This window comes from Alosa sapidissima, chromosome 3, assembly GCF_018492685.1.
Source record: "Alosa sapidissima isolate fAloSap1 chromosome 3, fAloSap1.pri, whole genome shotgun sequence".
Classification (NCBI taxonomy): Eukaryota; Metazoa; Chordata; class Actinopteri; order Clupeiformes; family Clupeidae; genus Alosa; species Alosa sapidissima.
Window position 1 is genome coordinate 21,003,644 of NC_055959.1, and position 14,928 is coordinate 21,018,571.

At 43.8% G+C, this 14,928-nt stretch overlaps 1 protein-coding gene across 4 annotated transcripts in view; it reads left to right on the top strand.

Moving 5' to 3' along the window:
* LOC121704777 (myosin-10-like) overlaps window positions 1-11,022 on the top strand; it is a 67,268-nt gene extending 56,246 nt beyond the window's left edge. For all 4 annotated transcript variants that reach the window (XM_042085245.1, XM_042085246.1, XM_042085247.1 and 1 more), the window contains 15 exons: window positions 253-397; window positions 869-1,075; window positions 2,628-2,732; window positions 3,026-3,178; window positions 3,578-3,826; window positions 4,134-4,346; window positions 4,510-4,722; window positions 5,029-5,190; window positions 6,103-6,231; window positions 6,332-6,420; window positions 6,581-6,704; window positions 7,144-7,352; window positions 7,794-7,902; window positions 8,318-8,490; window positions 8,666-11,022. In XM_042085245.1, the coding sequence (XP_041941179.1) occupies window positions 253-397; window positions 869-1,075; window positions 2,628-2,732; window positions 3,026-3,178; window positions 3,578-3,826; window positions 4,134-4,346; window positions 4,510-4,722; window positions 5,029-5,190; window positions 6,103-6,231; window positions 6,332-6,420; window positions 6,581-6,704; window positions 7,144-7,352; window positions 7,794-7,902; window positions 8,318-8,490; window positions 8,666-8,879 (2,494 nt within the window). In that variant the 3' untranslated portion in view covers window positions 8,880-11,022. The remainder of the gene's footprint in view (window positions 1-252; window positions 398-868; window positions 1,076-2,627; window positions 2,733-3,025; window positions 3,179-3,577; window positions 3,827-4,133; window positions 4,347-4,509; window positions 4,723-5,028; window positions 5,191-6,102; window positions 6,232-6,331; window positions 6,421-6,580; window positions 6,705-7,143; window positions 7,353-7,793; window positions 7,903-8,317; window positions 8,491-8,665) is intronic.
* Window positions 11,023-14,928: the final 3,906 nt, after the last annotated feature.

Consider the following 14,928-nt stretch of genomic DNA (forward strand, 5'->3'; position numbering starts at 1 on the left):
TAGACATATTGGAGGTATACCTGTTGAAGGGATGCTTTCTGTACTCCTATGTGCTTGTGAACACACAAGACAGAAAATGCATACAGTACAGACACACACATCCCTGTAGTTTTTGTAATTCCCCACTTATTTAAATAGCTACATTAACACTCTTCCCACATGTCATGTGACGCACCTGTGTGTGCTAACGGTATGAATTGACAGTATGTGCGAAGCACGAAATCGGACTGACCCGCTTGCTTCCCGTGGCAGGACTAAGCGCGAGCAGGAGGTGACAGAGCTGAAGAAGGCCATCGACGAGGAGACCAAGAACCACGAGGCCCAGATCCAGGAGATGCGTCAGCGGCACTCCACGGCCCTGGAGGAGCTCTCTGAGCAGCTGGAGCAGGCCAAGAGGGTGGGTGTCCTGGGCACACCCACACTCCCAGGGGCCGTCACTGTGGGCCTCATTGTGGATCTGCACAGTCAATGTGTTTGTTCTTCACCACAGTGGTGATGGGTGACCTTCTTATTGGGTTTTCATGTAGCCAAATCCCACAACACGTCAGTGAGGTAGATAAAATGAGGACGTTTTAAAAATGGTGTATTGATACTATTTTGAAAATCTTTGTTTCATAGAGGAAAGGAGGTCACAGGTTTTTGTGGTTGTTACTTTTTTCTGGGTCTGCATAATATTTGACAAATAGGGCATTCGCTCCTTTATGCTTCTGCAGTATACATGTTTGAGAGAGTTTTACGTTTGCATGCCTTGCTATTTGGCTGCCACCTCACATGGTAACAGTCTGCTGTGTTTTTGTTTTTTTTACTTGTGTGTGTGTGTATGTGTCTGTATGTGTGTGTGTGTGTGTGACCTGTTTCAATCTCGTAGTTCAAGGCGAACCTGGAGAAGAACAAGCAGAGCCAGGAGAGCGTTAACAAGGAGCTGGCCATCGAGCTGAAGGGAGTGCAACAGGCCAAGACTGAGTCGGAGCACAAGCGTAAGAAGCTGGAGGGACAGCTGCAGGAGTTCATGGCCCGTGCCACAGAGGGCGAGAGGGTCAAGGGCGAGCTGGCTGACCGCACACACAAACTGCAGGTACTACACCTTATGCACCTGCATACTAACATACACAAACACACATGTACACACAAACACTCACCTACTGTCATTTTCTCTGACACACATACATGCACATTCTTGCCTTCATAGATTCGACGTTGAAATGTCATACGATAAAATTGTGCGTTAATTCATACAGTAGGCTTCAGTGTTAAAGCACTTTGTGCGATGGACTTTGTGCAATCATCACAAACTCAACACTTCAAAGACCAAGGAGATGGTGGTGGATTTCCACAGATCTAAGCCCACTCTGCTACCAGTCTCCATTGATGGGGTCAATGTCGAGGTGGTAAGCACCTACAAGTACCTGGGTCTCCACCTGGACGACAATAAACTGGACTGGTCAGCCAACACTGATGCACTCTACAAGAAAGGGCAGAGCAGGCTGTACTTCCTGAGGAGGCTGCGCTCCTTCAATGTGTGCAGCAAGCTCCTCAGGATGTTTTACCAGTCTGTTGTTGACAGCGTCCTCTTCTATGCAGTGGTATGTTGGGGAGGAAGCACAAAGGCGAATTGACAGGCTGGTAAGGAAAGCTGGCTCTGTAGTGAGAGCTGAACTGGAGTGCATCACTTCAATATCTGACAAAAGGACCCTGAACAAACTGATCAACATCTTGGACAATGAGTGTCATCCACTCCACAGCACTATTGTTAAGCAGAAGAGCCTGATCAGCTGGAGACTTCGCTCACTGCCTTGCACAACAGACAGACTGAGGAAGTCATTTATCCCCAGGGCCATTGAACTGTTTAATGCATCACTTAAGGGAAGAGGAGAAATAGACTTCTCCGCATAGTCTGTCTGCCTCTTCACCACCTCCAATGTCTTGAGCTGTCTGTCCACTAGTCACTTTACATTTGTCTTCTGCCTCACTGTTTGTGTGCTGTATTAGCACATATGCACAACCCCTCCCTCCATGCCACATACCTTTCTTAATACAGTTATTTATATATAGATATATAGACTTTATTCTTGCACTGTTTGACTTACTCATTTGCACCATCACCATGACACTCATTCACACAGAGCACCTTACCTTACCTTATGCACTGAGAACCAGTCCCTGCTTCAGTCATTGCAAGCGCACCTGATTGATTATTCACCCACTATGTGGATACTGTTTTTTAGAATTGATTTTGATTAAGTTTTATTTAGTATAATTTATATTTTGTATATTCTTTATCTTCTACAGTCCTTATTGCTTAGTTGTGTTTTTTATATTATATACTTTTAATTACTTTTTCTGCTGTTATTGAATGTGTGTGTGTGTTGTCTGTATGCTACTGTGACCTTGAATTTCCCCTAGGGATCAATAAAGTATATCTATCTATCTATCTATCTATCTATCTATCTATAAATTTTCATTGAGCACTCAGGTTGAGCCTGAGTCTGGGCATCACAGTCATGCTGCTCAATATGATTCACCTTATCTGAGGAATTATGTGCATGCATGTAGTTTGAGTGATGACCACGCCAGAGGAAGGGGACTGACAGATGGTGTGAGATATGTCTGCTTGTGTCTGTGTGTAGACGGAGCTGGACAGCGTGTCTACTCTGCTGGAGGATGCTGAGAGGAAGGGAATCAAGATGGCGAAGGATGTGTCCAGTCTGGAGAGCCAGCTGCAGGACACACAGGTAAGGGCTGTGTGTGTGTGTGTGTGTGTGTGTGTGTGTGTGTGTGTGTGTGTGTGTGTGTGTGTGTGTGTGTGTGCCTCGCCAATGGTTATTTCCCCTGCAGTCGCTTGTTGCTACATTGCTCCTAGTCTCTTCCTGTTTGAATGAGGCTTTACAGTCTAGTTCATTGTTTTTATATTTGGAAAATATATTTATGTACCTGTGTGCAAAGCCTGTACAGCTTATGGCCTTGCTTGTATACAGTATGTGTATGTACTGTGTGCACACATGTTGATGTGTGTGTGTGTGTGTAGGAGCTTCTGCAGGAGGAGACGCGTCAGAAGCTGAACCTGAGCAGCCGTGTGCGGCAGCTGGAGGAGGAGAAGAGTGGCCTGGTGGAGCAGCAGGAGGAGGAGGAGGAGGCGCGCAAGAACCTGGAGAAACAGCTGGCCGCCCTACAGGCCCAGGTCAGCACAACACACACACACACACACACACACAGTCACAGTGTCACAGTATCACAGTGTCAGGTCCTGTTCAAAATGCATACTCTACATGAAAACACACACACATTACAGACACACACACACACACACACACACACACACTTGCACACACTCGCACAAACACACACACACAGACACAGTCTGTGACACACAGTTTCTGTGTCACAGTATCACAGTGTCAGGTCCTGTTCAAAATGCATACATGAAAACACATACACACACATCAACATGCAATTATTCTGGGGATTTACGGAAACACAATGAAATATTACACATTATAATATTGCGCAAAGATCATATAAACCTGGGTGACGTGGCTACTGTGCTGACCTGTGTTGTGGTCCCTTAACCCGCGGGTAGCTAGTGGAGTCCAAGAAGAAGCTGGAGGATGACGTGGGGGCGCTGGAGGGCCTGGAGGAGGTGAAGAAGAAGCTGCAGAAGGACATGGAGTGCACCAGCCAGCGGCTGGAGGAGAAGGCCCTGGCCTTCGACAAGATGGAGAAGACCAAGACCCGGCTGCAGCAGGAGCTGGACGACCTCACTGTGGACCTGGACCACCAGAGGCAGATCGTCTCCAACCTGGAGAAGAAGCAGAAGAAGTTCGACCAGGTGGGTCATGCTCTCCAGGAAGTGTTTCTGTTTGGGTTTAGGTTGGAACCGCATAGTATCCTTATTTTGAGAAATCAGAGCTTTTCAGTTCAGTTCAAAACTCAGTTAATGGTTTATTAGCTATTGTGGTGTACTAAAGTAAATTCATAACTACAGTAGGATTACTCCACAGCGCTGGTAAATGTACATACAGTACTATACAATATAAATCTACATTTCCCTGTAATTGAATCCGCCCTGCACTGTTGTTCAGTATAACATGCCGCAAGAGCACTTTAGCATGGCACTTACCAGGTTCTGTGTGTAGATGCTGGCTGAGGAGAAGTCCATCTCGGCGCGCTACGCTGATGAGCGGGACCGGGCGGAGGCAGAAGCCCGTGAGAAGGAGACAAAGTCACTGTCTCTGGCCCGGGCGCTGGACGAGGCGCTGGAGGCCAAGGAGGAGTTTGAGCGGCTCAACAAGCAGCTGCGCGCCGAGATGGAGGACCTGATGAGCTCCAAAGACGACGTGGGCAAGAATGTGAGTTCCACCTCATGTAGTGTTCTTAAATAAAGAAAGAATCCTCCTTTTTCTTTCCTTTTGAATTATTTTCTTTTTTTTTATGTTGTCAGTGGGATCATGGAGTTAGAAATACTGCTCTGTCCCTCTCCTCACCCCTCCGGTGTCCCCTCTGCCCTGTCAGGTCCATGAGCTGGAGAAGTCCAAGCGCACCATGGAGCAGCAGCTGGAGGAGATGCGCACTCAGCTGGAGGAGCTGGAGGACGAGCTGCAGGCCACCGAGGACGCCAAGCTCAGGCTGGAGGTCAACATGCAGGCCATGAAGGCTCAGTACGAGAGAGACCTCGCGGGCCGCGATGAGCAGAACGATGAGAAGAAGAGGCTACTGGTCAAACAGGTCTCGCTTTGCTAAACAGACAGCATTACATGCATTCATCTCCCAGATCAATCTCTGCCAGTCTCCGTTTACCCATCCTTACAAAACACAGGATGTCCTGAAAGTCTGTGATGGTATTAACTGTTCATAATTATTAGACAGTACTAGTTGTAGTTCTACTGTAGTTACAGCATTGCAATTAAAGAATTGTACCGGTAATTGAATGAATGTTTGACAAATAAAGAATTACTAATGGTTCCGGTGATCTGTTCTATCAGATTGTTTCTCTACCCTTCAACACGTTCCCTTGTTCTCCGTCTGGCTCAGGTGCGGGAGATGGAGGTGGAGCTGGAGGATGAGCGCAAGCAGAGGGCACTGGCAGTGGCCGCTAAGAAGAAGCTGGAGATGGACCTCAAAGACCTGGAGTCTCACATCGAAGGGGCTAACAAGGCCCGCGACGAGGCCATCAAGCAGCTACGCAAGCTCCAGGTGAGCCTGAGCCAACCTTTGATCCACCTCATTTCAGTCCACTAACCTCTACAGTCTTTAGATTCAAGCCAACATTCACATCACACATCTGACCATTGCAGTTTTTCTTTGGGGATCAGTTAAGTACTCTGTCTGTCTTTCTTTTTCAATTTTTCTGTACATTTGAATCTCAGTGAGAACACAGTGACAGACATTAATCTTATCGTATCCTATATCAGAAACCTTATCTAGATTCACAGCACATTACACAGCTCAGTCAGTCACATGTATTTGGTACAGGACTTCACCACTAGGGGACAGTATAAAGCAAAAGTCTTCTGTGAATGGAAAATATTGTCCTCTTGTTCATTGTCATTGTGTGTATACATCATATCTCCCCTGGGATCTCCTCACTTACTTCTGTCTCCCATTTGACCTTATATTGTTGTATTTTGTAGATTCCATCAATCTTTAGGATTATCTGTTATGAGATCTCCTTTATTTGTTTAATTTATTTCATTTGTAAATGTTTGAGCAGATCTTCATTTCCCTCAGTAAAATCTCCATCCAAAACAATCCATAATAAAAGCCCCAAGCTCCTTGTGCAACTAAATCTGTCTAATAATAGAGTGCCAGACATCTTGGGTAAAATATGTTATTTGGTCTATGTGATCTTTCATCTTGGGGAGGAATTTCATTTTCTCCAACACATGTCTGAATCAGAAAGCTGTTTATACATCAGCACAAAAGGGGCTACGCTGTATTCGTTTGCCGAACATGGTGGAGAAATATTAGGAATAAATGTTTGTTGTCCTTTGAAACAAAGTTAGTTTGTGTGGTAATTTATATACTGTAGATAAATCTGAGGCCGCACAATTAAAAGAATCGAAGCAACGCATTACTGATGGTTTGGCTGTGCCTTCTCTCCTCCAGGCCCAGATGAAGGACTACCAGAGGGAGCTGGAGGACGCCCGCGCCTCCCGAGACGAGATCTTCACCCAGTCCAAGGAGAACGAGAAGAAGCTCAAGAGCCTGGAGGCCGAGATTCTTCAGCTGCACGAGGTGAGTGAGGGACTGCTCTGCACACAGACTTGTCATGCGTACCTCGTTCTGCCTCGGATTCGGATCGCTGACGGATTGTCTCGACTCTGACGTCTCCTAGGACCTGGCCTCATCCGAGAGGGGCCGTCGACATGCAGAGCAGGAGCGGGACGAGCTGTCAGACGAGATCGCAAACAGCACCTCTGGGAAGTATGTGTGAAATTCAGCTTAGACGGTTACTCACGTGTTGGCATTAATGTGATTTACATATAATGGTAAGAATATTGGATGATGGGTGCATAAAATCAATGTATTAAAATGGTTTGTGTTTGTGTTTGTGTGTGTGTGTGTGTGTGTGTGTGTGTGTCAGGTCTGCCCTCATGGATGAGAAGAGGAGGCTGGAGGCTCGCATTGCTCAGCTGGAGGAGGAGCTCGAGGAAGAGCAGAGCAACATGGAGCTGCTCAATGACCGCTTCCGCAAGACCACCATGCAGGTATGTACGGTCTCCGCATCCCTACAGTACCTCTGCCCACCTCTGATCATCTGAGCGGAGTCTAGAGGAGAACATCAAAGACTCTACTTAAGTTTTTATGCTCTGCACTTTGTTTGCAGCCTTGATGGGGATTGATAAAAAACCTTATTAGCAGAAGGCCTCATCCAACTGATTCCTCAACTTTCCTGGCAAAATGATATATTGTTGTTATATTGTTATTGTTATATATACACGCACACACACACACACACACACACAAACACACAAACACACAAACACAGCATTTTCTACCAGCTGTACTCCATGGCTGCATTCTGAAACACCAACCCCCTGGTATCTGCGGGGTCTACTGGGATAGTGTAGAGTATGTGTGGGCACAGCTCATTAAAACCACTCTGGTGTGTGTGTGTGTGTCTGTATGTGTGGATGGCGGGTGCAGGTGGACACATTGACCACGGAGCTGGCGGGGGAGCGCAGCGTGGCCCAGAAGAGCGAGAACGCCCGGCAGCAGCTGGAGCGCCAGAACAAGGAGCTGAAGGCCAAGCTGCAGGAGCTGGAGGGCTCCATCAAGAGCCGCTTCAAGGCCTCTATCGCCGCCCTGGAGGCCAAGATCCTGCAGCTCGAGGAGCAGCTGGAGCAGGAGGCTAAGTGAGTGCTTGGCCCTGACACAATAAGGGCTCTTTGTCCTCATCTTGTCCTTTGTTATTATTTTCCTCTTCGTTCATTTTGTTTTAAAGTAGGGGTAGCTTTTTTTTACACCAAGCTCGTCCCGTTCCTTTCTCTTTTTGGGGGTGTGTTGTGACAAAAGCACTTCACGAGTCTCATTTCCTTTCATCTTTATTTGCATGACCTCTGCTAAAGAAGATAAAAGAAAATAAGATTTCTAGATTGCTGACCTTCCTTTGCTTTCCTTCATTTTAAAAATGCCCCAAACTCAGTACTGGTGTAGCTGAAGCAAGGAGTGTTTTATCTGAGCGTTGCATGTTTGTGCCGATTTCTGTTCTCGTTACTGAATCCACCTCTTTTGGGTGTCAGTGCTGTCCTTGTGGTAGCCCGTCAGGTGTAAAATGGTCCACTCATTGCTCTTAGGGAGAGATCCGCAGCCAATAAGATTGTGAGAAGGACGGAGAAGAAGCTGAAGGAGGTGTGCATGCAGGTGGAGGACGAGCGTCGCCATGCCGACCAGTACAAAGAGCAGGTGAGGAGGGCTGTATCCTGACTGACAGACTGAGATGTGCTTTGAGCACATGATATACTGTATTTGGGTAAAAGCCGTATAGAAAATAAAAGCATTTGCACATGTACAGTAGAGAGGTTGTATCATAATGGTTGGGTGCTTGATACGTACAACATGTTTGTCAGTGTGTCTGAGGCATATTTGTTTGCACAGTGAGTGTGGTGTCATATTATGAAGTCTGTGTGCGTGTGCATGTGTGTGTCTGCATGTGTGTGTGTTGTGTAGTTGTCTGTGTGTGTATACTTGTGTGTTGTGTAGTTGTGTGTGTGTGCACTTACATATATGTGTGTGTGTGTGTGTGTTGTATAGTTGTATGTTTCCTGTTTGTGCTGGTGGGTGTGCTCTTTAACGGTCAGTCTTGTGTGTCCCCGGCCAGATGGAAAAGGCCAACTCGCGCATGAAGCAGCTGAAGCGTCAGCTGGAGGAGGCGGAGGAGGAGGCCACTCGCGCCAACGCTAACCGCAGGAAGCTGCAGAGGGAGCTGGAGGACGCCACCGAGGCTAGCGAGGGCCTGAGCCGCGAGGTCAACACACTCAAGAGCCGCCTCAGGTACACACACACACACACACACACTCTGCACGTAATACCCTGCACATGGTAAACCTGCAAATATAACCTTATTTTTGTCAGTCTGATGTATATGGTATGATGCACAGGCACATGTAATCTTATGTGTACACGGCAAAATCCAACTATACCCGCTGCGTTGCGTGTGGTTCTGCAGGCGCGGGGGTCCCATCAGCTTCTCGTCGTCGGGCCGCTCCGGCCGCAGGCAGCTGCAGGTGGAGGGAACTTCCCTGGACATGTCCGACGACGACCTGGACAGCCGGGCCAGCGATGCAGCCAATGCCAACGACACCACGGCCCCCCAGGCCAACAACCATCAGCAACCACAGCAACCGCAACAGCCCCAGCCCCAGGCCCAGCAGCAGCCCTAGACCTGAGGCCAAGGCCCAGAAGAGAGGCCCCTCGGCAGGCATGCAGCATGGCCTCTCCCCTGCCGCCACCACTCCTGACCCCAGACGCAGGCGCTGCCTCTAGAAGCCCAACAGATCCTCCCCTTCCTAGTGGTCTCTGCACGGACCACCACTCTGCCTTACCAGATCCCTTATCATCTGTCACACACAGTCATAGCACACTACAGCAAGCTGCAGGGCCAAGAAAAAGAAAACAATTATATGTTTCTCTTTCTCTCTTTCTCTCTCTAAATCTGTCTTGTATGCATAGCATTGGAATAGTATGCTTGGATCTATACTGAAATATATTTTCAAAGTGCATTTCTAAAAATAGTATGTGTGTAGGCAATCAGATGAATAGTTAAGAGGGGTCTTTCGTTTTTTCTATCATTATTATTATTATTATTATTATTATTTCCATTTTCTTTGTGTGTGTGTGTGTGTGTGTTTGTGTGTTCTTCTTTCCCCCCTCAATCTGCCTGCAAGACTTGTTTGGCTCATTTAACCTTGCCTGGATTTATTTATCTCAAAGGCTAGATTGCACATGCCCCCCAAAGTCTATGGTTTCACAGAATGCTATGTTGGACCTGAATGCTCAGCCTATGACCAGTTTATTAGGCACATGAGAAACCAGCTCACTGAGGGAACTATCTTAAAGATGATATATTTTGCAAAAGGATCAGTTACTCTTTTGTTACAATTTAAATGTAGAAGTAGGGCAAAACACAGAACAGCTCAGCTGTGTTAGAAATATGTAGAATTTGCGGGTCAGTACTGACAGCCCTTCCACAAAATGGTAGTCATTACTAGCTAATTAAAACCTTTAAAATCATTCTGCTTCAAAGTATTGGATTGCAAAGATACAGGTGTAGTCTAAGGTTTAACGATTTGGGGAAAATATCTAATTGCGATTTTTCGAATAGATATTGAGATTTTATTTATATGATATAATTTTTGAAAGTCAAGCTTCAGTACTATATTCCAAATGTTGCTTTAAGTTGGACAACTTATTGGTTGGTGAGCATGCCTAGTGAGTGCATGAAAAGCACAGCACTCCTGTTAAGTGAGCTTCACTGCCTGTCACACAAGGAGGATGACAGGAATATAAAAAGCATACAGTAGATGTGACAAGATTAACCATTGGGGCAGAGTTGCAAGCTTCACAAGTACAGTAATTGCAGCCTTTACATTGGTTCAGATTGTCCTGTGAGTTTAGACTGATTTCTTCCCTCCTATATCACCAGGATTGGGGGTAGGCTCATTAGAACAGTCAGTTAAGAATGATGCAATGGTCAGTAATTGCGAATGTCTTTATAATCATGGTCCATTCCTTGTAATTTGACGTTTGTTTTTCTTGATCTAAAAGCATGCACCTGTAAATGCTTCCTTTTCAGAATTGGCCATGTTCTATCTTTACAGTACAAGAACCCTCTCAGATGAGCGGGATGAAGCAATGTTTTGTTTTTCATTGCAGTTTAATTTTGTACCAACACAACTTGATCGCAAATTACAGATCAATGTTGTCATAGGATATCATATCATGGGTTCTTACCCTTGACCTTTGCATATGCTATATACATATGCATATTGTAAATAGTATTACGAGGACGTAAAGCCCATACCTGTTGAGGCATTTATGTGTTACTGAGAGAAATATGACATTTTTGGAAAATGTCATACTAATGTCTCTTTTTGAAAAGTGCCTTAGCCACTCAAGAAAGCAATTAGTGAGGTCAGATCATGATTTTCAATGTGAGCACAGTATGGCCAGAATGGAGGGGAGGGGGGTGTATCAGAGGATTAAACCAATTCTATTTTTTTATTTAGCTTTGTGTCACATCGTAGCATATCTACCTTTCAGTAATTGTTACCGGATAGCTACCATGTTCTAAAATCTGTGTTAATAAGGTGAAACATGGAGCCTTCTGTCTACTTAGCAAGATGAAGTGTTTGATTTGGTTAAAAGCTTTAACATCCACAAAGTTGTTTTAATTGGACTGAGTGAGTAACCAGGCTCTCAACTATGACCATCCTTTTATTTCTTCTATTCCTGTAATTCTAGACTTATTTTTTTTGTAAAAGACCAATAAATGTATTCATTATAGAAAGTGTCTTGCTTAACTGATCACGTTGTTGTTGTTGTTTTTTAATTATTATTTATTTATAAGTATATATACTTTTTTGATCCCGTGAGGGAAATTTGGTCTCTGCATTTTAACCCAATCGGTGAATTAGTGAAACACAAACAGCACACAGTGAACACACATTGAGGTGAAGCACACACTAATCCCGGCACAGTGAGCTGCCTGCTACATCGGCGGCGCTCGGGGAGCAGTGAGGTGTTAGGTGCCTTGCTCAAGGGCACTTCAGCCGTGGCCCACTGGTCGGGGCTCGAACCGGCAACCCTCCGGTTACAAGTCCAGAGTGCTAACCAGTGGGCCACGGCTGCCCCTAATTTGCATAATAGATATGTTGGCGTGCTTTAACAGCGAAATCCACTCAGCTGAAACTAATGCAGTCTAATAGACCAGTCCTTAGTTTCATGAAGCTTATAAAATTTGTTTAAATTAAATTAAAGAACTGATGATTCAAATGGGATCATTTTGGAAACTGTTAAAGTACTTTGGTACTGTTAGATTATATTATATTGCTGGCAGGTGTTTCTATTATTCTTCTACTATTCTTTGACCGAATCAAATCAGTGATGCTAAGTTATAACAGAAACACCTTGGTGTTTAATTTAGTGCAGTTTATCATAAACTGAGCATTATAACAATCAGGTGGATTAATTGCGGGACTGTATCAGGCTGGCAACTGATGTACAGTATTGTGTAAACAAGTATGTCAGTTGTAAGTGTGTTCTTCACAGGATAATGAGATAGTTAAAGTACATCAGTATATGGTGGCAACTTTCAATGCTAATATTAGATTATTTTAAACATATTATAAATATGATAATAATATGAATATGCCCATATAAGATCTGTAAAAACTAAACAGTTGCTGAAAGCAGAGTGAAAAGGAACTGGATCTGGAAATGCATATCTTGATTAATGAGATGATGTTAAAAGCAAATTTCCATTCGCTGACATTTCATTATGGGCTGTCTATTACAGAGCTGTGGAAAAGTAGTCACCTCTAAATCCACAGCATTATTGCAAACACACACACACACCTCGATCACACTAACTAACTATTATTACACACACACACCTCGATCATAGGAACCAACCATTATTACACACACACCTCGATCACAGGAACCAACCATTATTACACACACACACACACCTCGATCACAGGAACCAACCATTATTACACACATACTGTACACACACCTCGATCACAGGAACTAACCATTACAGTATAAGCCTACTACACACACACCAATATGAGAGATATCCATAATATGCCTGTGTAACTTCAACCTGTAGCTACCTTCATTCCTCATCCAGGTCAGGTCAAACGGGACGGTCAAAAAAGTGGATGGTTCAGATATTGTAGATTGTGCTCAGCAGTAATGGGCTTTTTATAAGCACCCGTTTTGGCATTCCAAAAGCTTCTCATTAGTGAATTATAGGCTAGAAGGTGCAACTGAAAGGCAATGGGCCAGAGATGGCTGAAGGACAAGAGGAATGGACTCTACTACCCATGGATAATCCAGATGATGGTCAGAATGTGTTGAATGATCTAATGATCTTCACTAGTTATGAATGGGAAGAGATGGACAAAGATGAAAAGAAAAAGGCGATATGGAGAGTGGAGTTCTTGATAAAGTTGATGAAAACAGTGACACCACTGCTGGACAAACACTATAGCTGGACAAAGTGGAGAGCACTCTGAAAATACCAAAAACACATTTTTAAACATTTTCTAATTCAACCAACATTTTCTGTAGGCTGATTTTAACATTAGGAACATTCGATCTGACAAATGATGACCACTAAGGCAGAGAACCCTCAAAACCTGCGAGAGGAGGGAGAGCAGGAGGAGAGTGGCACACATTCAAAGTAGGACAAAAGAACATTGTAAGAAAATCTATGGCAACAATAATATTGAGGAACTTTGTTGTTGTTTATCTTAAATTGGCAGTAAGTGCATTCATGTAATTTCCATTCCACTCTAAAATAGACGGCCAGCTGACTGCTTCTTCCCTACCTGGGTCTTGCATCATTTGGAGCTGTGCTTTCCCCAGAAAATTGGTTTCAAAATGTCCACAAGGTTTGGCAAGGCATTGCAAACTGGAGTGATAGCCTTCTTTATTCAAGATCCCTTTTATCCTGTATAAAAGGTAAATTTCCCATTTCACTACCACCAAAACATCGCCAGACCATCACAGTCCCTTCACCATGCTTGACAGATGGAGTCAAACATTCCTTCAGCATACGGTTAACGTCTCCTAAACATTCTCCTTTGTGATCTCATTGTTAGCTCTTTTATTCCAGCTAAACTCCCTCCATTTCTGTGAGCTAGTGGGCCTACATTTCCAGATATTCCCATATTGTTACCCATTCTTCTTCTTTGTTTTAATATCTGATGTTGAATGTGTAAGATTGAAGTAGCATACTTAAAATAGTTCTACTATACTACTAATACTACTAATTTCTGAGCAGATTTCAGAATACTGACAGTCATTGACTCATGAATCACACTTGAACTTGTTGCCGCTGACTGTTACAGTTTTTATCCTCATATTTAGGATGAATATGTGCTTGCTTGATTTGACTTCATTTCATAAATAATCAATAAAGAACACTTCTGGAAGATCTGAGTCCTTCCACCTTTACTACCTTGACATTAGACCCACTCTGTGGCAAGCAGGAGGGTACAAAGCTATTCTGTATTTGCAGCAAGTTACTGGTACTGGTACAAGTACTAAGCAGATCATGGTACTTAATTGTTACCTTTGGCCTCTCTTCTCCATTCTGCTTAACTCTGGAAATCACAAATCGATTCACAATGTAGATCACAATTTAATTGGGAAATTGAACTATTTTGCCAAAATGGCCTTCATTACAGCCATTTAAACATGATTATAGTATTTTATTGACACCAGTGTTCTTTCTTATTGTAATGCAAACAATTAGGTCAAATGTATTTGATCACAGTTAAGCACTACATGTATATACAAGGCTTGTACAAAAAGAAACAGATTCATTATTACAGTATATGGAATTTTGGAGTTCTACTAGATAGTCATGCTTGTAGCTTTGGCATAAGACAAAATTGTGTATTACAGGTAGGAGTGTTCTAACTGCCAATTTGTTCCTGTTGTCAGTCTTGCACCACCTGTTTGCAGAGCGGGAGTCATTAATAATTATAAAATTATAACTAATAGATAAGTAATCTGCCAACTTGGACCAACATGCCCCCTGTTGGAATAACAAAATGAAGGTTCAGTCAGAAAAACTAAAAAAAAAAATGTTGATATTTGAGCTCAACAGCCAATCAAATTACATTCCTTCCTTCAGTGCTCTTGAAACAGTGTATTTGTCTACTTTAGCACAGTAAATTAATATACCTTCATGACACTCTGCATAGGCCATCACTGAATGAATACCTGATTAGACCGGCCGTCACCAGCCTCGAAACACTAGCAACCCAGCGGGAAAACTCTTGACTCTCCCGATGACCACTCTGCTACTGACCCTGAACTCTTGAATTTCCCCTGGGGATCAATAAAGTATCTATCTATCTATCTATCTATCTGTGCGGTGCGTGCTTCCTTGGCACCGGCACATGACCCTTGTGACGACTGTCAGGATGCCTCATGGGCTTTTGGCAAAGTAAGTTTCACTTCACTGCTGCTGACTTGCATCTGAAATAAAGTCTGTTTTTGGCCACTATTTCATGTGTTCTCTAAGGCACTCTCTATATATACTATGAACATAATAGCAATTAAAACATAAAATGTATTCAATTAGTTTAACAAACAAAAGACAATATTAAGCTAATATGCTCACCCTCACTACTCTTTTTTATATGGTATTTATCATTCTATTTTTATAGCACATACAGAAAATGATACACC